Source organism: Nicotiana sylvestris, chromosome 5 (assembly GCF_000393655.2).
Source record: "Nicotiana sylvestris chromosome 5, ASM39365v2, whole genome shotgun sequence".
Classification (NCBI taxonomy): Eukaryota; Viridiplantae; Streptophyta; class Magnoliopsida; order Solanales; family Solanaceae; genus Nicotiana; species Nicotiana sylvestris.
The window spans coordinates 33,741,833-33,769,610 of NC_091061.1; the positions used below are offsets into that span (position 1 = coordinate 33,741,833).

Sequence of the window (27,778 nt, forward strand, 5' to 3'; positions counted from 1 at the left end):
CAAAAATTATAGTGCAATTTAAACTTTTAACCGCTTTATTGTTATTATTATTTTATAGAGAATTGCAACATAGTGAAAATGTATCTAGAACCACGTCACATCAATGTACCCGTGGTTATCGACATATTTCGACTCTGTTGAGATTTTGATTTGGGTCACATAAATGTGCACCCGAGTTTTAAGAAAATTAAATTATTAAAGGCGCGCCTAAAGCGACTAGCGTATCACTTACTTTGGGCAGGGCCGTGAAAGTTTGCTAAATGGTCCATTCCGAAGTCTAAACAAATTTATAGTAAATATTTACTAAGGGCCCCGCAATTTATGATTTACTATGGCGAGGCACACCTCCGTTTTTATTTTAAAAGAATCATCCTATAGTAACTATGTTTTTCTATTTTTGTCCGGCTCTAAAATATAATAAGAAAAAAATTACCTAATTTATTTACATGCTTGCGGGTTATTAGTGAAGATCCGTATATGATTTGTTAATTCTGAAAATTAAGCAATAAGGGAGATCTGTTTGCCATTTATTGGGCCCAAGTCCAACGTATGTGAGGTAAAATTGGACCCGGGCCATCCTTAATCCAATAGTGCTAATTAATGGTTTCTACACATTCATGGCTTGTAAAAATGGTATCATCTTATTAAAAAATTCCTTCAAATTTAAAGTGGCTTTCTACTGTAATGTAAGAACTTGGAAATCTAATTAAATTTTCTTTTTAAAAAAAATCCATTTATGTGCATTAAATCAACCACTTGTATCTAATTAAACAATGTTCCTGTCAGTTACCGAAATAGGCCATTTATTCAATGAGATAACTGTTGAATGCTTGATAATAAACTAAATGGCCTAACATGCTCTTGATATATGCAATTTAACAAATAATACTGTCTAACAGAGCAAAGTTACTATATCAATCCTTTTAAACTAAACATCCATGGGTAGTTTTCTTACTAAACTATTGCAAAAAATGTCTAGTTATACATAAATAAACACTTACATGATTCAGGGAATTAACTAACGTATGTACAATTAAGCTTTAGGATACAACTTAAAATGAATTCTAGAGCAACCAACTCTTCATTTTTGTATTTCATGCTTCAATATTTTTCAGCTTACAAGATGTGCCAGTTGTGTACCTGATATTGGAAAGGCAAAGAAGGAGTGGAAGATCAGTAGTGCAGTAGTAAACAACATCAACAACAATAGTAGGTTCAGCAGTATCCAGCAATACAACCAGTAAAACCAATAACAGATAAACCAGTAGCAGATTGAAAAACCAACAACAAACTTAAGAATATCCAATAGTAGCTTCAGGCAAAATCAACAGCAACGCCAAATGAATCCCAGTAATACCAAAATGCAGCCACAATCAAAACAGAAGAGAAATAGATGCAAAGCAACAATAGTAGCCTTACTTTGAACACTCAGACGAAACAAACTGAGACTATTGAAACAAACCTCAGCCTTATCCCTCTTGAAAATACAATGGTCTTTTAGGTTAAGAAATACAGCCTAATGTCACTCTTTTTTTTGAAAATTCCCCCCTTCTGTCCAGACCCCTTCCCCCTCTTTATTCAAGTTTATCCCTTCTCTTTAAGTGCTGCCCGACCTTTTTTCCTTTCAAAAAATCCAGAAATCCCCATTAAAAATATGCTCTTTTTACTTTAAATCCCACTAAGGAAGCCTTTTCCCTGATTTTCAGCCCCCATTCCCCTTTGTTCCCCATTAGTGCATTAATTAATTCCCCCATTATCAAAGCACTAACAATAAAGTATAAACCTAACTGTTTCATTCCTAAACCAACCCTGAAAACCTTTAAAATTATTGTCTTCCTAAATGCAACTATTCAAATGTATTAAAACTTAATTCTGAAATCTGTTTAACTAACAATTAACCAAAACTGATTTGATTACAGCTATAACCAATTCAGCTAGCAGAAAATACATCAAACATAAAAGTTCCAAGGATTCAGAATAATGCTCATAATCAAAACAGAATCTGAATTAATCGGATAACTAACAATTTGAAAAATATAACCAACTGAATGCCAACTGATTTAAACTATACGAATGACCTAATCAACGAAGCTTAATTAACCTATTACATATTACAATTGACATTGAACAAATCATCAACAAAGCAATAGGCAATCAATGTTATTTACGGAATCATGGACTAACAGAAAGCTAATTAATCGACGCAACTTATTAATCGATTACACAATTTATAACATTAATGCAAATGCAAACAAATGACAGAATGAACAAAATAAAAGGTCCATTGGAGATGAACAAATTCAATTGACCAAAAGAATTTTAAAAACGATACAACAAATAAACAGATACACAAAGGTTTTTAAAAAAAATGAACAAATACAAAGGAAAGAAGAAGAAATACCTCATAATACCAGAACTATACTGACCCAGGCTCGAAACTCGAATTCGGACACTTTGAGATCGAACAGACCTTAGTCGAAGTATTCTCAACTGAGAACACTTCGATTAAGGTCAATTAGACCCCAACCCTTTCTTTAATTTTTGACAGATTCCATGACTTGGAAATTAGGGTTCCGTTTTTCTCAGATTTAGGGTTCGATCATTTCTAGGCATATTCGAAGGGAATCAAGGGTGGTTTAGGGGTGAAGAATGCCTGGGGGTCACCTGGTATGAATTTGAAACAGATCTGGTAAGTTCATGTTTGACTTGAACCTTCAAATGAAGATTCGAAAAGTTCCAGGAAGATTCGAGCTGAACTATTACCAGATTCATGACGAGGGTAGTCAAGAGAAGCTGTGGTGTTAATTTGGTAATCATCGGAGTAGGTGAAGTTTCAGACGAACTCTTCGACTGCAGATTCAAGAAGATCGGTGATGATTCGAAGGAAACTAGCATCAGATCTGGAAAGAGGATGTTGTGGGGAAGCTATGGTGTTAAGGTGGTGGTCGGCGGCGTAGTTGCCGCCGGGTTTCAGACGAAAGGGAGCTAAGGTGGCTAGGGTTTGGGTCTGTCTCCAAAGGAGACGATGAATAGGAGAGGGGGGTATTTGGTTTGGGGGGGCTGGGGTAGAGGATTAAGTTTATATAGGGGAGGGGTGGATGGATCCTGGTCATTGGATCAGGTGAGATTGATGGCCAGGATCTCCTCACTTAAGGGAACGATGTCGTTTTGGTAGTGCTGGGGCGGTCCGGGTATTGGGGTGATGGGTCGGGTATTGGGGACGGGTATGAAAGATGTGATCTTGGCCGTTGATCCATTTGAGATCAATGGCCCCGCTCAACTGTGACAAAAACGGTGTCGTTCAGGCACCTCTGAGGAGATGGACCAGCTTACGCATTGGGCCAGCTTGTTTGGGCCTGCTTTCCTTTTAATTTTTTGGCCCAAACCGGGTTTTCTTTGTTTTTTCCAACTCTTTTTCTTTTTCTACTTTTATTCCTAATTTTACACAATTCTTAAATAAATTGTAAAATTAATTAACACTTGACAATAAATATCACACAAATTAAACATTTAGTTAAAAATCAAAATCACACAAAGGCATACTTAAATGACAAAAATTATAACAATTACATATTTTTTGTGATTTTCCTTCTTTTAAAACCAAACTATGGTTTATAATTTCCTAAATATATTATTTTTATATTATCCTTTTATATAAACCAATGATTAATTAATTCTAAAAATGCAATATTAATTCCTGAATGCATATGCATCTGCATTACCATTTTTTTTGTATTTTTCCTTAATTAGAATAAAATGAACATGCACAGACGAAATGCCACGAAAATTCAAAAATTGCATACAAAGAAAAATTATTTGTGATTTCTTTTGGAGTAGTTCTTGTGAGGCAAAAATCACGTGCTCACACTCAATACATTATTTGTACTGACATCCCTTTTGCCTAGGGACGCTGCGTTTCATGCCCGTAGGTCCCGATAGACAGGTTGAGAGTCTTCCAAGTAGGCTATCAGCTCAGTGGAAGGTGTTGGTGCGCTCCATTTTGCTCTGGAGTTGCTTATTTGGTCAGTATAATTAGGATATATATTGATTGGTATAGCGGGCCCAGTCCCGACCTTTATGTTACTTATGTACTCTTAGAGGCTTGTAGACAAATGTCATGTATACGGATACTTGTATGGCCTTGTCGGCGTATGTTTTGAGTTTACAAACATTTATGTTGGCCTTATAGGCTCGTATGTTACATGTATAAGTTTCTATATCAGGTTGGGTCATTTTACGTCGAGTGTTTCCTTATATTTTATTCTTGTTGCCTCATACGGGCCTTCTGGCCCACTTATCCATGATCATGTAATAAGAAAGATATGTTATATTGGTACTCGGTTGAGTAAGGCACCGGGTGCCTCATCGCGTCCCATCGATTTGGGCCATGACAGGTTTGGGTCGTGACAGAAATACGGGATATAACAGGTATAATATTTGTAATGACGTCCTTTTGTTGGGGATATTGTATTCATGCCTACAGGTATAGACAATCAGTTTGACGAGCCCTCATAGTAGACGAGGTTAGCATTCAGCGAATGATTGGTCTCATACATTGGAACTTTATCCATCTATTGTTGATTCACCTCAATATCAAGCTACAATCTACTACTAACCACTAGGGCTCACGTTGCATCGAGGAATATTTGAAGTGATTTTCCTGATCCACCTGGGGTGATACCATACTTCCATAATCGTATTTCATAGTATCCCAATGTGATTCATCTTACGTGGGTATTTTAATCTTGTGTCGTCCGTGAAATCCCATTTTTTAAATCATTACTCAATCGAAGGCCCAAACATCACCCTTTATCTTATCACAATTACACCCTTATTCTACTACCAGGGCAACATTCCATCTTTTAGATGAACAGTAATAAAGAAGCATTGAAGGACTTGGATTTATACATCTATGATAAAAAGCAACGAGAGTAACCTTGAGTTTGGTAGCAAACCTCATTAACGATAAATCGAAGTAAGAGTTATGGTATAATATGACCTACCTAGATGCAGTAAAGTCATACGGATGGATAACCGGGTCTATAAAATAAGATATAGCAATAATCGTAAGTTCGACAAAGTTTCGCACAAAGAACTTCAGTACACCTATAGATGTCTAGAGAGACATCTTGTCAAGTTCTGTATATGTTTCAAAGTGAGGCCTAGAGATTGGCTAAAAGTTGGAGGGAAGAATCGCATAGGCGCACATACAAGGGCAGAGTCGTATAGGCTGCATGATAGAAGGTAGCAACAGTTATGAGATTGGAAGGATTCCGACCGCAAGTCATGACGTGAGAGAAAGGCCTAACGGGGAAAATGCCCTGGCCTTTGGATTTATTCACAGAACAGTTGCCTAGATGGCAAGGAGAGTACTAAAGTATTCACAAGAACTATGGGTTATGAGAATGATAAGTGCATCAATCAACATTCGAGGATGAATGTTCCAAAGGGGGAAATGATGTTATACCCCATGTTTTCGTACGCGGAAGTACACTATAAGTAAATTGATATAAGCTCGGAAATGCGATGTTACATTTCGCATTTTCGTACGTTAAAGTTTCGTCATAAGTTAATCGACGTAAGATCGGGAATGAGATTATTTTGGGACTATAAGTATTACGCTATTTCAAATAAGTGATAAATAAATTCGTGAAGGTGAGTGGGTAGGCAAATCGAAGAAAATGAGTTTCGTTGAAAGTTGTCATTTTGAGATAAAATATTGTTCGAGCTATAATACCCGGTATTTATGGACTAGTGCCATACAAGGTACCACATGACCATGATAGTAAGGTGTATAAGGTATGTTAAATGTGAGTAATATTTTAAGTAATTTGAGATATTTTTTAATTATGTAGATAATTAATTAATGGTGGGAATAATTATGATTAAGTAGATAAGGATCCTTTTTGGGGCTGCCACTTGGCATTAAGCTAAGCCAAAGTGGCACCCATATGAATGATGAGTCATAAGACATAACATGTCTTGTTTACACATGAAATGTTCCTTGGATTTTGGTTTCTTTAATGGTAATATAACTTGGAAAATTAGACCAGCCACATTATGGCATAACTTGGAGATTTAGTGATAAAACAACTTGGTTTGGATGATGAGTCTTGCCACTTTAGAATTAGACCAGCAAGTTGGACGCTAAGTTTGCTAACGGATGGAGCTCAAATAGCTCGTTTGAAACTACATAATGTGATAAAGAATGAAATTTGAAATTCTAAGGGAGAACGGTGCAATTTTCTCAAGAATATCATATGAATTTTCCCTATTTCGATTCGCCGTTATGTGTTTCGTCGCAACTAATGTATGTTAGAGGGATTGTCAAGAGAATCGGCTCAGGTATGTTAAGGCTATCCCTTCTTTCTTTTTGGCATGATCCATACGATACAAACGAAACCAACAAATGTACAACTTTCATAAATGGCTATATTCATAGAAGTATTAGAGGTGCCCATGTTCTTGAATTCCCATATGTCTTATTGTTATATCGTCTGTTCATGGGTCTAAGAAAATATGTAAGTTGATAAAGTTTACTTCATGATTTTATTCAAAGGCATAATGGTCTTATGGCATTTTGAGAGATTTTATTTACGTACTTCTCATGCATTGCATTCATTTATACATATACATTGACTCATGACCAGATGGAGTTATATACACGTATATATGTATATTATATGTATATGGGATATGGGAAGAGGTTACGACATTATATACGCACCATCACCTGATCAACTGGTATACGTTGATGATTTTGCCCACAGTGGCCGAGATGATATGATGGGATGCCCTCAGATGATGTTATGAACACATGTACCTATGCACAGTATGACATTTATTTGCATATGAATGGCATTATACATATTAATGATTCACAGAGTTATTCAGACTTACATGTCGAGTCTTTTACTGTTACACTCCATGTTTTCGTACTTAAGAGTACGTCGTAAGTCAATTGATGTAAGCTCAGAAATGAAATCATCTTTGAAAATTTTATAAAGTAAGTTAATCATGTTACCGTGGAAGTTAATAATATTTAAGATCATGAATAACAAGTACCAAGATGGTTGGAGAGCTTAGAAGCTAAACGAATTGAATTAGATAAGTTCTATCGAAAGTCGACAAGTTTAGTGTTACACCATGTGCGTTCTAAGGTGACGTATAATGAATATGAGACTTGTTAATCATGATTGAATGAGTGTAAAGTCATAATATGACTATATATGATGATGTACATAAAATATAATGTTTTGGAAAAATTGGATTTAACTTACGGAAAAATCGAGTTAAGATTTGCCTTGTAACGAGCCATTTTGAGAAAGTAAATACGCAAGCTTTATGATGTCATTTTGAGACATATATCATACCAAAATGAAGGTCCTAGAACCTAGTTTCCAATGGTCTAAACCATTTATTTATACGACATAGGGGTAGAGAAATATGGATTTTTAAAATAAGGGTCACCAAGTCACGTTGTCGCAATTCAGAGAAACTGACAGGTTTATAGGCCAAGTTGCGACGCAGTTTTCTCCCAATATATTGAGAGTTACATGGAGATATTTATATAGAATTAAATCCCTATGTGTCTAGTTTCCAGCTGCAAACTGTTTGTCAATACAATATCAGAGTAGAGAGATACAAGTATCCGAAATAGCACTGCTCAAGGTGCCAAGCAGGCATCTTACCCACTTGCTTGGAGAATTGAGGCGGTGGGCTTATAATTGTCTTTATCCATTATATTTCATAAATATCTAGAGATCAATTATTGCAAATTACTCTCAAACTCTCCAAGAACTTCTCCAAGGTTCTAGGAACTAAATTCAAGAGAAATCAACACAAATCCTCATCAAAGGTGTTAAAGACTACAAGAGAATACTTCTATGATGTTATAGTGTGATTGAAGGCTATTGTGAGCTAAGTTAGGATGGGGTTTCGAGTTATAGCTATTGTCCAAGATATGTATAACATCTTCTTGATTGTGGCTAAGATTAATCTTGTGTTGGTTGTGTTGTTTGAGTGAAAAACCATAAGATTAACTTGAAGGAACATGGGATACAATTGTCTTTTTGGTTGGACTATTTTGTGGTTAAAAATATGGTTTGACCAGGCTGAAAATTATGAGAAATAATTTAATAATGTTGTGGATGCTGTTGTTAAGCTTTCCTAGGTGTTAATTAAGTTGATTGAAGAAGAAAAGATGAAAAACAAGTGATTGAGGATAAAAATTAAGGTGCTAGACGTATGAGGCTGTTTTGGAAGACATTTTGTAGAGGTTTTAAACTAAAAATAATATGGTACATATAAGTATGATGTTCTGAAGGTTGTAAAATAATTTATGGAATAAGAGTTGGATTCATTTTATATCTTGTTATGAGAAAAAAACGAGTTTGCCGCTCAATATGATTGTTAAGATAATCGGAGAAACTCATATTGGATTATATTGTTGTTGTTGCTAGTGTTGGCTATATTTGTTGTTGTTGGGATATTGATGACCCTTAGTGGTCTTTGGGATGTATTAAAATGGGGGAGTTGCTACCCGATTTTCCTTAAGTCATGCGACTAGTCAAATACAATGGTACGACATTATATGTCAACAACAATATCATTTCACTTGTTGTAGATACAAGAAGTTGTGTTGAGCTTGGTTGAGTAATAAGGAAAAGATCATACAGGTATGTTAAGTCTAAGCCCTTCCTTCATTTTAGCATGTCTCGTAATTACACAAGTTTGATAACGAGGCATAAAGAGAAATTCATATTCCTGAATTTATGTACATTTCTAGTCTCATAAGTTACAATATTCTCCCTTATCATATTTAATTGAGTATTGTCTTCTAGTCAATAGAGCAGAGAGCCTCTCTCTCTCTCTCTCTATCTCTCTCTCTCTCTCTCTCTCTATATATATATATATATATATATATATATATATATATATATATAATATTATAGTATTTTCATTACCATCGAGCTATAATTGATGGGCAGGCCCCTATTAGGCAACCTCTGATCAGATGGTAAGTTATATGTCGAGCCTACTATGGCTGAGCGCCTATGAGCGAGCCCAGTATGGCCGAGATACAGAGCCCTGTATGGCCGAGATACAGGCTATCAACTCAGCGGAAGGTGTTGGTGCACTCTATTTTGCTCCTAAGTTGCTTATTTGGTCAGTATAATTAGGACATGTATTGATTGGTATAGCGAGGCCCAGTCCCGACCTTTATGTTACTTATGTACTCTTAGAGGTTTGTAGACATATGCCATGTATACGGATACTTGTATGGCCTTGTCGGCCTATGTTTTGAGTTTACACATGATCATGTTGGCCTTATAGGCTCGTAAGTCACATGTATAAGTTTTTATATCAGGTTGGGTCATTTTATGTCGAGTGTTTCCTCGTATTTTATTCTTGTTGCCTAATACGGCCCTTTTGGCCCACTTATCCATGATGATGTAATAAGAAAGATACGTTACGTTGGTACTTGGTTGAGTAAGGTACCGGGTGCCCGTCACGGCCCACGGTTTAGGTCGTGACAGAAATGCGGGATATAACAGGTAAATTTTCGTATTGACGTCCTTTATTGGGGACGCTGTATTCATGTCTGCAGGTATAGACAATCAGTTTGATGAGCCCTCATAGCAGACGAGGTTAGCATTCAGCGAAGGATCGGTAAGACTCCACCTTATTCGGAATGCAGCCGAGTCTATGGTCATTGTGTCAGAATTTTGCTACAAACTTATCGGTAGGCCGGTACCCGGTCCCTTCCGCCAGGAGGCATGGCCATTGACAGCGGAGTTGGGTAAAGATCGTCTCAGGGTTAGGAGTTACGGTAGTCATCTTTTGCTAATGTGTATACGGCAAAGCCGAAAGTGCAGAAGAAAGGGTGATGATGGAAGTTGCAGGAAAAATGAACACAAGAAGAAGGAGAAGAAGCAATGGGCAAAGATTGAAGAATCAGAGAGGGTAAAAAGTTTCTCCAAAGGTTTTCCCCCTTATTATTTATACAAAACCATGCCGCTTAAATCGGTGCAATCAAACGTCAAACAACACTAGAATCGAAACGACAGAGGCTCAAGAAATGATGCAATGCATCGGGAAGATGCATAACGATGACGCATGTAGCCGTGACGTCATCCTGAACCTGCCTAACTAACTGCAGCCCAAAGAGCGACACGTCATCACCTCGGTAACGATCACCATTATTTGACTTCCACATCCGAATTTCTCAAGAATTGCTATTGATGAAGTCTACTCATTGAGGTCGACCGAAAGAAAACCTCGATAAGCGGAGGGACTAACTGTATGGGTCAAAACTCGGCTAAGAAAATTCGGCATGAAGAAGCGATCAAGTGCGAGAACTGTGTCCCATCATGGGCGACCATGCCGAGGTCGACCTGGACTTGACAATATGGAGCCGCCGAGTAATATCCTAATGCTGAGGGCGAGCAACAGGAAAAGGAACAACGGCTAGTATAGCTTTGGAACTTTCAAAGGGAATATTCAACTGTTGTACTTTTTTAGGATTTTTGAGACTATCCTATATAAATAGTAGAAGAGAGAGGGAAAAAGGCATGTAATTTGATTATGATAAGCATTCTAATGAAAAGTTGATTCCAACAAGAGATAGCCCAAAATATTACCTTTCCATAAGAATTCAAGTGGTTGTTCATTCCACCTTTTATCTCGCCTTAGATCCGTGAAAATCATATATATGCCAATTTCCATTTTGCCTTACATCATTGTCAGATAAGAGAATCATCCACCTCATTCAACATTTGGGTGAATCATTCTCTCTATTTATACTTATTACCATTTAATATAGTGACTGCTCATTATTGTTCCCCCACTCATTCTAGACAGCATCATTTAATACCATTTGTATTAAATTGACTCAAGCATTTATTCTGTATTATTTATAAATGAACATGTTAGATCTAGAATTTATTATATTTAACTAGGATTTACCCATCATCTTTGATTTAATTGGTTTAACAAAAAGGTTTCATACTTTTTGGTCAAACATCTACATTTTTGATGGTTGAAATTGTTGTTACTAAATTTTCAATTGTGTTGTTGCTATAGTAGTTTGGACGTGCATTCTAATCTTGTGCTTAAATAAATTGTGGGTATAGTTTTTCTTAAGTCTCTATCTAATTAAATGATTATGAAAAAAACACAACATTTTGAGGCCACCTATGTCCGCCACTGGAGAATTTTGTGACCCTTTATGAAGTTGTTTGGATTCACTTGTGCTATTACTCATCTCTGTTTCAAGTTTGGAAATTCAATGGTGAGAATCTTGAAACCCACTATGGTGTATTCTTTGGGTGTTGAAAAATTGAAGTTGACAATTCGATTTGTTGATTATATATGGAGGAAATCACCATTGAAGGATTTGGGGAAAAAAATCACCATTGAAGGATTTGTAAGAATGCTGGAGAACATAAAATGGGCATTCTATTTACTGAAGTTTAAGCAAAGTGTTAGCAGGAATTTGTTGAGAAAATTAATGTTGAGAAGTTATGATTGCAACTTGAGTCAGATTGATGAAAAACTTGGCCTAGATTGGATTGAAACATTTGAAGCAAAGATGAAGAACTCATGGAAGAAGAAGAATTGGGGATCCCGGGGGGGTGGGGTTGGGGGATGTGAGGACGTAATTTTTGCCCTGCAAAAACACTCCCACAAAATCCACAAAAATAAAAAAAAATCTAATTGTTTGTTTTAAGTTTTTATAGAATTTTAGGAATTTATTTTAATTATTTGTTTGCATGTAGTCACATTTTTGTGCATATTTGGCATTTTTAAAATTATAGAAAACACCAAAAAATATTCAATTCTTCGTTGCATATAATTTTAGGTTTTAATCACATTTAGGGTTTAGCTATGTTGATCAACTGCATTATCAAATGAAGATAAAAAACATAATACAACAGCCATTTTACGTTTTTTATTTTAGATTTTTAATCTTGAATTAAGAATCTCCTTTCATTAGTTCACATTTTTAAATTAATTAGTTTAAGTGTTAGAAAATAGGAAAATAAGTTAATTATACAAATTAGATTTGAGTTAGGATTTAATTTATTATGCTAATTATTTTGTTTATAATTCAAAAATTTAAAAAAAAAAGAGAAAGAAAGGGGTTTCTAGCCCGATTTCAGGCCAAAAACAATTCTTGTTGGCCCGAATTGCCCATTAATCCGCCCCAGCCCATCTTTCCAACCGGTGCAGCTTCCCCCATTAGCCAAACGACCCCATTTCATCCACCTTTAATCCTTATTGTTGATTACCCCATATCCAACGGATCTAAACTGAACCCCTATCCCCTTTAAATTTGTGCGAATAACCCTCTAACCCCTCAGAACCCTCTCATCTCTCCATCTCTCTCAACTCAACGAAAACCTAAACCGCTCTAAAAATCATCACCGGCGGACACTTCCCCAAACAACCAAAAATCTTTACCCTACACTCCCCATTCCCTAGATCCTAATCTATAATCCCCTACCGATTTTCCCAGAAACCTCCCCAATATCCTTTAATTTCAAATCTAAAAAATAACCAGAAACCCTAATCTCCTTTGCTCAATTATTCAAGATTCCCAAGATCGATTCGACCTGAAAATTTGTGTTAATCATTGTTCTCAACAAGAACATTCGATTAACACTAGTTTCGGCTCATCTCGAAGAATGCCGGAATCCGTTCAAGTCGGCCATTTTTTTTCCTACACTGTGTGCTCTTTAGGTATATTTCTGTTCTTCCTTTTTTTCCTTTTTCTCTTTTCTTTCTTCCTCTCTTATGCTCAGAATGCACTTAGCCAAATCGTTTAATTGAGGTCGTCTGTTAATTATGGTTTGGTCGCATTAAGCAGTGTTTAGTTTAACTTTAATTACCCTTAGTTGAAATTGCTAAATTGTTGTTTAAATTGATAGTAATTTGATGATTGTTAGGATATTATTCTACTTGTCTAAATTAATTAATTACATAATTAGTAGTTCAATTACATATTAATAGGTTTAATTGCCTAAGTTTAATGAATTGTAATTGGTTTGGTTTCTGTATTGGTATTTTTGTTTAAGTTGTATGTCCTTTGGGTGTGGTTATTTGCAATTACATAATTTTCAGGAGACTAAAGGGCACATCAAAATTAGGGATCTGAGTTGGTTATGTGGGAAGCTTCTAGAAAAGGTCAAAATGCAATAAGACTAATAAAATTAGGTCAGATTTGGGTAAAAGGGGTTAATTTCAAAAGTTAAGGAGGCTAAAAAATGTAGGGGAATATCTGAATGGACAGCTGTCCTGTTCAATTTCAAAAGATGCTCTTTTCTTGAAATTTAGGGACTGCATTCTTAGAATTATTCCCTTTCATTTGGGCACATGACAACTTTCATTTCTCTATATAAGACCTCATATCTTCACACACGCACACACACGACTCTCTGCAATTCAGAATTCCCCCTTTCATTCTCTCGCTGATCTTTACACTGATTTCTGAAAACCCACTGTCCTTCACTTTCATTTTTAGGAAAGAAAATTTCTGGAAAACCAACTTTAAGATTTCAGAAACAAAAAAGAACTAAAGGCTTCATAATTTGCTTCATTATCAAATAGCTGTTTTTCCAAGTTCTAGGTTCAAAGTTTGGTTGAGCTACATTCTCTGCTTGTTTGCTATTGTTTTACCGAGCTGTAGCTGACTCTATTTCTAGATGTGCTTCTCAAAATCAAAGGCTTATTTTTTTTGATAACTAAATATTTTTATTTATCACCAAAGAAACTGTACAAAATCGTAGCCAACTAACACAATTAGCTAACCAAGTAACTGTTCCACTACTATATGATCTAAGAGAACTTTTCTAGAATCTAAACATAAGAACTTCTTTCCTAATTCTAGTTGGAGCTCTCACACTACAAACACAAGCAATATCTCTAGCTAATGACTCATTATTTCTATACACATTCTCAAAAATTCTCACATTTCTTTTGATCCAAATGCTATGGACATATTCCGTGTATATCATCTTGAAAATCTATGCAGCTTGATATCTCCCCTTTGATATATTAATAATCTCTTGTTGATGTTGTTGCCATCCCAGTGTGTTCATTGTCATCCTTGTGCCCAGTGAAGCACTCTATGCCATACTTCTTTGGCAAATTCGTATTCCAGGAAGAGGTGCTCGTTAATTTCCTCTGAGCTTTGGCACATCACACATTGAGTGTTTATCTCACTCCCCATTTGGTTAATCTATCAGCAGTTAGTAGCCTGCCCTACAGTTGCAACCATAGCATAAATCTTGCTTTTGGTCGAGCAGTATTGGCGAACATCATGCATTTCCATGGCACTCTAGCTTCCTCTCCTATAAGTTGTATGTATATTTGCCTTGTGATACTCTTTCCAGTTTGAAATTGCATTGCATTTCCTCCAGTGTAGACCTTTCTTCCATAATCTTCCGAACCATCCAGCATGCCTGTTGAGGTATAGCCACAGAGTTTATTGATTGACCTTTAATATAATATGTGTGTATCCATTTGATCTATAGTTTATCCTATTTGTGTGCTAGATCCTAGTAGGTCTTTGCTATAGCCACTTTATTCCAAAGGTGTAAATTTGTCAGGTTAAGGCCACCTATACTTTTTGGAGCACAAACTTTATCCCAAGAAACCAGAGCTTTCTTGGTGATGGTATTGCGGCCTGACTATATGGAGCTTCTACAATAGGCATCAATAGTCTTTAGGACTGTAGCAGGTAGCACAAACAGTTAGGCCCAGTAGGCTTGCACACCAAATAAAATAGTTTGGACAAGTTGAATTCTTTCTATATAGGATAGTTTCTTTACAATCTATGATGAGATCTTTGCCACTATCTTCTCTATAAGAGGTTGACACTGTATTAGGGAAAGTTTCTTGGTCGGTAGTGGAACCCCAAGATATTTAAATGGTAGTTCACCTTTAGAGAAACTCAGTTCATGTTAGATTCTTTCTCTGTCATCTCTGCTCACTCTACCAAAGTATATTGAACTTTCCCCTAAGTTTGCTTTTAGATCCGAGGCTTCAGAAAATTGATTAAAGCAATGATCTAGTGCAGTCATTGATGTGATTTCACCTCTGGCAAAGAGCAATAGATCATCTGCAAAACACAAGTGTGTGATTTCTAGCTTTGAACATCTCGGATGATAATGAAAATCTGCCATATTTATCATTCCTTTCAGGCTCCTACTCAAGTATTCCATTGCAATGGCAAAGAGGAAAGGAGACATGAGATCTCCTTATTTGGGTCCTTTAGCGGCATTGAAAGGTTCTGATGGTTCACCATTAATTAATATACTATAAGTGATTGTTTGCGTACACTCTAGGACCCATATGATGAATTGTGCAAGAAATCCTAGTTCCGCCATGATCTGCTTCAAGTATATCCACTCCACTGGACCATAAGCTTTTTAAAAATCTATCTTTATCATGCATATTGAAGATACATACTTTCTTGTGTAAGACTTCACCAGTTCATGTGATAAGATGATATTATCCTAAATCTTTTTCCCAAGTATAAAGCCTGTTTGTGCTTCACTGATAATGGATGCAATGACCTTCTGGATTCTTGCTGCTATGACTTTAGAGATCAATTTATACAGGATTGTGCAACGAGCTATTGGTCTGTATTCCTTAACTATTGTAGGATTATCACTCTTTGGCAGTAGAGGCTTATTTTATTTTTGCTTAGTTGTTTCTAAGGGACTGACTGATCTCCCAGAATGTAATCCTACTTTGAATTAATGAAATATTTGATATAATTACAATTGCTTTGTTGTTTGTTTGGAACTGATGTCATGGTGTGCTGGTTTTTATGCTTAATATGTATGAATCTGTCTTTTAAGTTGTGTGATTGTTGTTCCAATATGGAAATGATATAAACATGTAGTAGATGTTTCTTCATGTATTCACAATATTCTGCCATGCTACTTGCCAATTTGACTTAACTTTAATTTATTCTGATGGAATTAACCTAGGCCTGTGTGAAAGTTACTTGATTACTTTGTTTCCAAATAATCACTGAAATTCTCATTGAGTTGTAATTAATCTAGTGTTCAATTTGGTTTAAACATATCTAGAAGTTTCTAAATAGATATGAAAGGCGACTGTTTGTTGTAGTAGTTAATTCTGAGTTGGATAGTGATCTAGCCTAGGATTTAATAATTTTGCTATAATATTGATAAGTTGTATGTTAAGTCATTTGAAACTGGTCCTGTAATAATGTTTTTTTTGTGTTGTTTAAATTTGCGAATGTAAGTTCTTCAGAATTACAGTCTGCATGTATTTTCATATTCATTCTGGCCCTGATAATGATTTGGACCAGTTGAAATGATTTTTAGTGGCTAAGGACTTCAGGTCTGTCTAATAAAAGCATGCACGTAGTGCAATTGGGCCAGCCATTTAGACCCATTGCTGTCAGAAGCCGGTCAAACAACGCTGCTATGCAATTTTTAAAATGCGCGAATTTCCTGGATTCAATTTGTTTCTAAATACAAACGTTCTTCTTTCAATCTGATTTAGCTTAGCAACTTCTCAAATCAATATAGGCTGAAAATATATTTGCCTTCATAACTTTGCAAAAGTATGAATCCACCTAGTTCATTACCAGATTCGAATAATAACCCTTGCCAACAATTATTAAGTAATCTTTGCAAACGCAATCTCCAATTTATGAGGGGGTATGACTTAGAAAATTTATTTATTTATTAACGTCGTAGAATACTTTAGGCACCCTCTAATCTATTATTGTGATTATGTACATGCTCGCGCGTTGTAATTATGATTTTTCCCAAATAAATCAAAGTACGCGTTTGCGGGACTTTGGCCAAACAATCTTAATATTAATAAAGCGTGATTAATTGTGTACACGTATGCGTAACATGATTTTAGCGCCCCAAATAAAACGGATTTACACACATATAATCCGTTTCAAAGATTAAATCCATAAATGCCATAATTAAAAAGCGGTAAAAGGTAAAAATGTACATATGTTCTAAAATAAGTAATTAAATAATTTAAGCCAAGTATGATTAAAAGCGACCGTGCTAAAATCACGGAACCCGGGAATGCCTAACACCTTCTTCCGGGTTAACATAATTTCTTACCTGATTTTTTGGTTTCGCGGACTTTTAAACGGAGTCAAATTTCCTCGATTTGAGATTTTAAAATAAACTAGTGACTTGGGACACCATATAATTATTTCAAGTGGCCACTCTAATTAATTAAATAACCCCATTTCGACTAATGTCACTTTAATTGGAAAATCTCCCTATTTCTTCGAAAAAAGGAGGTGTGCCAGGGGATATGTTTTTTTTAATTGAGTAAATAAGTGACTTGGCAGCTGACATGGAAAAAATGGAATGGGTCAGCTGCTACATTGGCCATTTGTTATGGTTAGGGGCAATTCCATCAAGTTTGTTAACGGTAGGGTGGGTTTTGGACGTAAAGTGAAATGGAGAACAAACGTGTGCTATTTACAATAATACAGGGATAATAATGACCTTTTATCTTTTGTTCAATTCCTACTAGCTATAACCTTTTCTAACTTTTTTTAACTCCTTAATAAAAATTGGAATTTTTACCTATCTATACCATATATCAAACATTATTACCAAAAAAGTTCATAATTTGTTATTTACCCATGTCGTCCACACTTTTACTACAAATTATATACCAATCCAAAAATAGGTAGATTTTGTCATTAAAAAAGCCCTAAAATGAAGGCACCAAATCTGATGTGATTCTATCAAGGATTTTATTCCAATTTTGAAATTGAAGGAGATCTCTCTTCCTGATGAAGGCACCAGTTGCGTAATTCTCTCCTTCCTCAACAGAAAGAGATCTCATAAAAAACGCAATCAAATTGTACAATTACTGAAGAGAGACTATATATGTTCTTCGTCTCAAATTGTACAAAATTGTTCTTCGTCGATATCAGTATTCAAATTGTAGAAACTATATCTGTTGTTCGTCTTTTTTCCTATCAACTACACGAAATCATGTCAAAAATCCCAATAATGCTGAAATCGAATGGTAATTGGGATAACTATGGCAGATTTAGAGATTTTGAAGTTGATGCCATTGTGGTAGATGATAATGCAAACTACGGAATTCTCAGTTCTACAATTGCAGAACAATTATCGATTGATACATCGGATAAAATTATAGAAATCAAATACATTGTGAACGAGAATTGTCCTCCAATGGAGATTAGGAATGATATGGGGGTTCGTGCTTACATGGAAACCAAAAAGGAGAATAAAAACTTAGGTTCGTATCCTTTATGTATAAGCGTAAGAGATTTCAATATGGAATTGGCAATCAACAATGAAAGCACCAGTGCAGGTATGTTTGATTCGACATTGCAGAGAGTTATGGTGTTACTATGTTATCTACAATATTACTACAATTACCTACAATTAAACTACAAAGCTCACATAGTACTGAAAAGGATAAAGCAATGTTGCTTTCAAAATTATCTACATAGAAACTACATTTATGAATTTATTGTTTGCAGGTTCGTCTGGATCCCTAAACTTACTTGAATTTCCATCCTCACCAGCTATAGAGGAATATCAAAGTGAAATAATAACTGAATCTACGCAAACATATATTGAAGAAGGACAAGTTTATCAGGACAAGCAAACAGTAGCTGCTGCAATGAAGAATTATTCAGTGATGCACAAGTTCCAGTTCAGAGTAAAAAGATCTAGTCATAGAAGGTATGTAGTTATTTGTGGATAATATATCAGCAAAATCAGTGTATGATTGAAGATAGGTGGGTTTTATAAATTGTAGTTAAATTGTAGTCAGTTTGTAGTTAATTGTAGTTTTTTCATAAATTTGTGTAAATATTGTATTTCTTTTGTAGCTACTGGCTTATATGTGTTGCTGAAAGCTGTAAATGGCATTTCAAGGCAACGTCAATTAATGATTCGGCAATGTTCAAGATAAGAAGTTTCAGCCGTCAACACACATGCTGCCTAATGGACGAAACATTCATACAGCGCAAACGTACTGCAGCAGTACTTGGTAGCATGGTCGTTCCAAAGTATTGTGATCCTAAGACTGTTTACACACCAAAGGACATACAAACTGACATGTTATCCGAACATGGACTGAACCTAAGCTACATGCAAGCATGGAGAGCAAAGGAAAAAGCTTTACAGTTTTTGAGAGGGAATCCGTGTGACTCCTACAACAAATTACCCAAATATTTTTATATTCTTGAGAAGAATTATCCTGGTTCTGTTGTTAAATTGAAGAAGGCAGCAGATGATTGCTTCTTATACGCATTTGTTGCTCTTTGTACATCAATAAATGGTTGGCAACATTGTAGGCCGGTAGTAGTGGTTGATGGGACATTCTTAAAGTCAGCCTACAGGGGGATTATGCTGACAGCAAGCACCATGGATGCAGCAGGTAAATAATGGAATAATTTTGTACTTATTTTGTAGACAGTCTTTAAAATGCAGTTAAATTGTAGTTATGTTGTAGTTATTTTGTAGTTATATAAAAGAATGTAGTTAACATGTCTATATTTCTCAATATATATTGTAGTTGTTATTTAATCATATTTTATGTCTTAAAAATGTAGGTACTATTTTTCCCTTGGCATATGCTGTGGTTGATTCTGAAAACGACGCGTCTTGGAAGTGGTTCTTTGAGCAATTCAAGGAGGCATATGGTGAAAGACCTTCAATGTGTGTTGTTTCAGATAGGCATGAGAGTATACTGAAGGCAACATCAGTTGTCTATCCGGGATTGGCACACTACTCTTGCATGTGGCATATATGGACAAATATAAGGTCAAAATTCAAGAAGGGACATCTACAATTACATGAATTGTACTTTGCTACAGCACGGTCATACACTATGGATGAATTTAATGAAAGGATGTTGAAGATTGAAGAGGTAGACCTGCGTGTAAAGTCTTACCTATATGATATTGGCTATCATAGATGGTCAAGAGTACATGCAACGGTAAATAGAACTTTTACTATGACGTCAAACATTGCCGAGTCGTTGAATGCTGTAACAAAAGATGCAAGAGAGCTTCCAATATTTGATCTATTTGAGTATAAGAGGACTCTTCTTGAACGTTGGACAAAAGAAAAGTTATCGAAGGCAAAGGGTACTTTCACATACCTTGGTCACAAATACAACAAAGAATTGGAAGACAACAGTACATTATCTCAGAAACTAAGGGTAAGATATTTTTTTTTGGTGCAGTAGAATCAAAAAAGTACTAGCTGCAGTTTTTCCAGATTGTAGTTAAACTGTAGTCAAATTGTCGGTAATAATAGTTTGTAGATGAGCTGTAATATATTTGTTGCTGATTTGTAGGTAAATTGTTGATAATCCATTTTAATGATTGATGTATTATTATTTCTGTTTGGTCTTCAATTGTAGGTGAGGGCTTCAACAGATCATATACATACTGTGTTAGATGGTGTGAAGCGGTACATTGTGTGTCTAGAAAACAAGAAATGTAGCTGTGGACAATTCCAACTTGATGAACTTCCATGTGCGCATGCTTTGGCAGCATTAAGGCATAGGAATGAAACATACGAAAACTATTGCTCTCCGTATTACACAAGGAAGAGCCTTCTGCTTACCTATGAAATGCCAGTAAATCCCCTTCCTGATGAAGGCAAATGGGAAGTGCCACAACATATTTTGGATGAGGTAGTAAAGCCACCGGCGAGAGATAAAAGGCAGCCAGGGAGACCTCACAAGGAAAGATATAAAACATTTGATGAAATAAAGTCAAAGAAATACAAGGTATCATGTGGCAATTGTGGAGGTGAAGGACATAACAAAAGAACTTGCAAGAATGCGCCGAAAAAGAAATGAATATCATGTAGTTAGAATAGTTATTCAAAATAAATGTTAGTGGGCTCAAATTATCGGATTTTCTTGTGTAATTGTTTAAGTTTTTGAAGATGAATAAGAAGTATAAACATCAATTTGTGTATCTGCACTATTTATGTTTTTATGTATTCTGTCAACCATCTAAAGTTGTCTTTTTTTTATAGAATAGTTAAACTTTAATATTTACTGTATACAAAAAAACTGATATTAATAAAGAATGCATTCAACGTAAATTGTATCCAGATTGTAGTGAATATGTAGTTTAACTGTGTTAGAACTGTAGTCCTGTTATTCATATGTAGAGGAGTTGTAGTTAAAATGTAGTTTGACGTAGTTTAAATGTAGATAAATTGAATTTTTTTGATAAACCTTGTTGATAAAAGATGGCTAAATTATTTATATGATTCCTGTATTTATTTTATCTTTCTGTTGTGTAACAAATGACAGTTATATACAGATATTACTTGGCACTTGAAGGTATTTATAAAAATAACTTGAAGATTAAAGTCAAATTGTAAGACAAAGTTGTTGCTGTAAAAATGTAATCAGAGTACTCGAGTATAATGTAATCAACAAAAAGTGTTGTAGAAAACCAAAACGACATATTTCCTACATTGTTTTCCAATTCAACTACCAAATTTCACAGACCAAACTAGGAACACAATAGTCTATTTCTTCTTTCGTTGCACTCTAGTCCTCTCGTTTTTTGCCGGAGCACCCTTCCTCCTTGCTAGCCTGCCAGTAACCTCACTCTCACTGATTGACCCATCTTCTTGCTTCTTTGTTGCATAGTCCCACAGTAGAGCTCCATAGCGTCTACGGTGTTGGTCAATATCAGAAAGATCTTCCTTTGGGATTGCCAAATCTCCAAGGCTAACATACTCCGCAAATGTAGCCACAAATACACCACAACCGCTGCATAAGATGAGAATTTTTCATTATATAACAAATTATTAAAATAAAAAAATTAAACATATAGAAAGGGAGATTATTTTTTTACACTGAGCCTTCCTTTTGTTGTGGAATCTCAGCAACCATCCATTGTATGTCGAGAGGGTCCGTAACTGGTTTTTCGATGTATGCCTTTGTGCTCTTGAAGTTAATGTCTTTACGTTTACCATAGAAACCAGTGCATGACAAATACAGAGGGATAATGATTGAAAACTTGTCAACCAATGTCTCAACTGTTTTATGACGGTTTGCTCTCACCATGGAATCATAAACATAAAGTTGTCTGTCCTTTATGTCAAAAACTAGCAACAACCAATGGAAGTTCTCTACAAGGTTCACAGGCATGAGCACATAGTCAACAAGATCCCAGGCAACATTAGCAAGAATTCTGTACCCAAGAATATATTCTCCAACATCATCCTCGGGTTTAACAACCGAATACCTTTGTTCCGGTGGAGAACTTATGAACTTGTCATAGATTCTTTCAATCTTTGTCTTGAACAAGCAATCCGTGGTTGTGAACCTAGTATTATTGTTGGGGCCATATTTGCCTCTTTTTCGCAGATAATACATAATAACATCAATGTGCTGCCAAAATAGAATAAACATATACAATAAGGTACGGTGTAACCACACTTGTCTACAAGACAGCTACAGATTAACTACAATTTGAATTTATTAAAAACTCTAACAGATTGCTGCAAATTAGCTACACTATAACTACAGAAATATAACAGTTAGTCCAAGTTCCTCACAAAATGTAATTTAATTGTAGTTTGTATGAACCATAGTGAACAAGTACTATATGTACAATTGACCCATCAGACTACAAAACAACTACACATTAACTATATTTATGCACTGTCTACATTTATTCACTATACAGAGGAACAAATGAAACATACCACCTAACTTAAGGTCCCAATAATCAGCAAGTTCAACCTACAGTTAATATTAATAGGCACAATCACAAGCTCTACAATATTACTACAAGGTAACTACAGTTGTGGTACACGGAGATTCCAAGTCAGTCAAAAGTACCAAAATTCCAGTTTGTACATACAATCATCATCACATATGATACATAAGGTCCATAAAAAGCAAAATTTCACAGCTGAGACATAAATATAGTAACATATATATGTTGTCTACAATATTACTACAATTACACATCATAGCTGAAAAATAAACTACAATTACACTACACAGCTGAAGACAAAACAGATATTGTGAATGATTATGTTCTTTATACTTACTGTGTTATTGATGACTTGTCCGGGGTGAGCAAGGTCATAAAACCAGTCCTTCTTATCAATCTTTTCACAACCAAAATCCAACCAAGGCTTGATTTGGTTATCCTTCTTGGAAAAGTAATATTTCCTCCTGTAATAACAAAAAAAAGATGATCAAATACAAAAAATTTACAAAATGAATTACAATTTTAAAGTATAAAAATGGTGAACAGACAGTGTAAAATGAAGCATTCATACCTCCTAGATACTTTATCACTACGAATGTATAACCAGTTGGTGAACCTTTCTGTCAATTCAGGATCTACATTTTCACCTATGACACTTGTGAAGGGGTGCTTGAGGTAAAAAAATTTAGGTCCAACAGATGTGCTGCCTCCAGAACTATACAAAGATATGAAATGTGATCGTGCATGTTTTCCCGATTGCCTGGTTCTACCAGGATGAACAGGGGTTGATTCATCTCGTATGGGCTCACCATACATGACCAACCGTGATAAGTTTTCTGGCAGCTCAAAGTCATCCAATGTCAAACCTTTGTTTTCAATGCCTTCGGGAATAACTTTTTTATCAATGCCTTCAGGAACAACTTCAGTCACAGTCACACCGTGAATTGGCGATTGTGGAACTTCACCTTCTGTAGATAATGTAGATCTATGTAGATATGAACAATATTATGGAGTTATAGAGAATATAGATAATATATTACCTGCTTGTTGTGCCTCAGCCACTTCATCAATTACTGATTCTTCCTCAATATTTCCTTGTAGATGTTCTGCTGAAACATCAGCTTGAATGAATAATTGGGAATGAGAATTGTAGATATATGTAGGAATATGTAGTTAAGGTGTAAATTATTAAAATTTTGCATAAAAAACTTATTGTAATGAAGGAATGGTTCTGTACCTGCTTTATATGCCTCAGCTGCTTCTTGGAAGTCAGGATATAAGTCAACATGTGGTTGAAAATGTTCTGGAGAAATTGTAGCTGCAATACATAGTAAAAAAATGATTAGTATAATTAAATAATGCTGTCTTGAAATTTGTAGATATGTATGCAGGAATTTTGTAGATATCTGTATTGTTTGTGCTTCCATGCAGTTGATCACCAGCATTGAACTGGAATTGCTGGTTGTTCTCTCCTTGATGTTGGTAATTATTTTTTGTTGAACTACCAGCAAACTATAATTTTGAGGAATATTTGAGACTACTTTATTCATATGTCTTAATTAGTCTTAGTACAAAATTATATGTAAATTCTTACCTTTGACTCGTCCAAATCAAACCTCTTGTTTATCACATTCATAACACCCTTCAAAGATTGATCTATGAACTCTCGAAGGCTTGAGAGTTCCTCAAAAACATCCTTCCTATAGGCATCTAACTTTCCATCAACCTAAAAATTAAATATATAATTAGTTGGTAATCTTATTCTAACTGCTACAGTTACACTACAATTCAACAAACTATAATTGTTATAGATTTATACCACAAATTAACTACAATGTATAACATACTATAATTGTTATGTAATGAAGTCAAAATGTAGCAAATTATGTCAATATATTGTAGTTATTCATAATACCTGCACAATCCCCTTTTCCAACTTCATGAGCTTGCTACTGACAGATTCAATGTCCTCTTGACAATCTGTATATTTGGGTTCAAATGATGGAGAAGCAGCAGTTGGAACATGTGATGGTTGAGCACCATGTTCATCTTCATATTGAATCTTGTCTGGCAGATTAAGCACTCCAAGCTCTTCTCCAGATTCAATCATGTTTGTGAACTGAATGATGAAAATAACAGTTAATTCAAGTGACAAAAAAAATGTAGATTCAATGTAGTTATTATGAATGTAATTGTAGCATCATACAAAAGTGGAAAAAAATACCTTGATCCACTTAGGCTTGATCATCTTCTCTTCAATTGCAGTTAACCAAATCTGCCCCTTTGTAGCTGGCCATCTTAAAATGCGAGGTATAGATTCAGAACATCTCGTAGCAAGCTCGGTGCTGACGGACGAGCAACACTCATATAGCCATACTTGCAAGGCTAATGAGCATCCCCGTATCAGATAAGAATGTACATGGGGATTAAGACGATGTCGGACAGATTCAATAACCTGCTTGAAGGATTTGATACCCCATGGGTATGACTCAAAATTACCAGACTCTATTAGAAAGAACATAAACTTGTCTATGAAAGTCACATGGTCTTTATCAGAAGGACAAACAAAAAATTCCAACATATAAAGAATGCACAACTTCACCGCATCCACATCGTTTGCCCATGCTTTATTAGTCACTACATTTTTCAAATGCCATTTCTCAACCCTTTCTTTGTTCGGAAAATATGTATTCATTAAAGGGCTAACATAGGTGGAAGTGTAACCATAGTCTGAAAACTTATTCACACAATTAAGACCAGTTATCAACCCAAATTCTCTCAAGGAAAAATTCAATTTTTCACCCTTAAATAGTACTGAAAAATATGAGTCAGTAGACTTTGTCAATTCATACTTCATCAGAAGATGAAGTGATTGGTTTTGCATACAGATTGTGGGGAGACCTAATAAGTAACCAAAACAAGTTTTTCTGAAAACCCTTAAAGCATTCGGAGAGAGTAAATCTTGTATCTGGCTAGGTATGCTAGGATCACACAAACTGTGGAATCTAAGCACACCATAATCAATATTTTGTTGTGCAAAGTAAGGTCCATTCTGTAGAAAATATAAAATTAATGAACATTAGTAGTTTGCATAAAAAGGAAACAGTAATCTACATATAACTACATGACAAATACAAAATATAACTAGAAGAAGAATAGCCTACCCACACCTATAACTACAAAACAATAACAGAAGAACAATGCACGTGTAAACATTATCTACAGGATGTAACAGTTACTTCAAGTATGTCACATAAATGTAGATTAACTGTAGTTAGAATGAAGTTAAATATATGAGCTATACAGGCTACAATAAAAAATAACATATCTACAATTTAACCATCAGACTACACATCAACTACAAACTAACTACATTTATACACTGTCTAAGAGTCACAGTTCCAATTAAACTACAAAATTGAGACAAAGAATCTACAAAACAGTTACTTCAAGTATCTCACATAAATGTAGATTAACTGTAGTTAGAATGAAGTTAAATATATGAGCTATACAGGTTACAATAAAAAATATCATATCTACAATTTAACCATCAGACTACACATCAACTACAAACTAACTACATTTATACACTGTCTAAGAGTCACAGTTTCAATTAAACTACAAAATTGAGACAAAGAATCTAAAAAATTAGGACAACACCACATTTTACCAAAATACACTTGAACAATCAAAGAAGAACAATGCACTTGTAAACATTATCTACAGAATGTAACAGTTACTTCAAGTAACTCACAACATGTAGATAAATTGTATTTAGAATGAAGTTAAATGTAGCAGCAATACAGGTTGCAATGAAAAATACCATCTCTACAATTTAACGATCAGACTACAAATCAACTACAAACTAACTACAGTATACACTGTCTAATAATCACAGTTCCATTAAACCTACAAAATTGCGAAAAATAATCTACAAAATTAGGACAATACCACATTTGGCCAAAAAACACTTGAACACTAAATTAACACTTGAACAACAGATTTTTACAACCAAAATCAAACTACAAAATAGTGAGGAAACATAAATAGTGTTTACCTTTATTGAAATTTTTTCCTTGACCAATTTTGGTACTTTTTTTGAGGGTTTCTTCTTCTTTGGTTTTGATGAAGAAGGAGAGACCTTGTGTTTTTTCACAGATGGAACTTTGGGAGAATCATCTACAAAATCGTCATCTACACTCAACTCTTTCCCCTTGCGTTTCAGTTGATTCTCGACTAGTTTATCAACTCCACCAACATCAACATCGTGCAAATGCTTGCTTCTCATTTCCGCACGAATTTGTCTAGGAGATGAAATACCAGTAGTTTGTTCACTTGCATGCGTCGTTTGTGGGGTTTTTTGGTGGTGATTTTGGTGTTAAAACACCCAAATCAAAGGTTGGAATATCAGCTAATATAGCTTTTGATGATTTTTTTGGGGAGTGTTGGTTTTTTTCATGATTTAGGAGTTGAAGACAAAGATAAAAGTGAATTCAAATCGTGGGGATACTATCAACTGAAGGTAATTAAGTGGAGAAGAAAGTGATGGTAATTGTGGGTGAGAAGAGATTGTACGAGAATGGAGGAAAAACTAAAGGTAAATCGTGGGGGTGGGGAACTGAAGGTAAATCGTAGGGGGGGTGGGAGGAGAGAGAGGCGGGTAAACCAAATAACGTGAAAATACAGTCCTAAAATCACGCCTAAAATAAATGAAGGAATAATTATACCCTTAATTTGAATTATGGTATATAAAAGGTAATTTGATATGCTTAAATGTAATTAACACAATCCTTAAACAATGAAGGTAATAATGTTTGATATATGGTATAGATAGGTAAAAATCCCATAAAAATTCTACCTCCGCCAGTAATGTCCCGTGGCCTAAAGGATCCTAGCCACGGTCCATTATTCGACTTAACATCAAAGCACTAATTATATGAGCATTGACATGGTCCATTATTCGACTTAACATCAAAGCACCAATTATATGGGCTAAGTATCGTCAAATCA

At 35.2% G+C, this 27,778-nt stretch overlaps 1 protein-coding gene and 1 long non-coding RNA gene across 2 annotated transcripts; one reads left to right on the top strand and one right to left on the bottom strand.

Moving 5' to 3' along the window:
* Positions 1–20,068: 20,068 nt before the first annotated feature.
* LOC138868483 (uncharacterized) lies at positions 20,069–20,880 on the top strand. The gene is made up of 2 exons (XM_070146037.1): positions 20,069–20,158; positions 20,437–20,880. Exons 1-2 carry the CDS (start codon positions 20,069–20,071, stop codon positions 20,878–20,880), a joined length of 534 nt encoding a protein of 177 aa, XP_070002138.1.
* A 1,536-nt stretch (positions 20,881–22,416) lies between these two features.
* Positions 22,417–23,468, bottom strand: LOC138891156 (uncharacterized). Its single transcript, XR_011407476.1, has 3 exons — positions 23,340–23,468; positions 23,106–23,232; positions 22,417–22,437 (listed from the first exon to the last, which is right to left on the bottom strand). It is a non-coding gene; the product is annotated as an uncharacterized lncRNA (long non-coding RNA).
* Between the last annotated feature and the right edge of the window lie 4,310 nt (positions 23,469–27,778).

Bases quoted from the DNA above. Each gene is read 5' to 3' on its own strand.
- LOC138868483 (XM_070146037.1), top strand. From the start codon at position 20,069: ATGCAAGAGAGCTTCCAATATTTGATCTATTTGAGTATAAGAGGACTC. The intron at 20,159-20,436 runs GTACTTTCACAT...CTTCAATTGTAG, and splicing joins AAAGTTATCGAAGGCAAAGG to GTGAGGGCTTCAACAGATCA.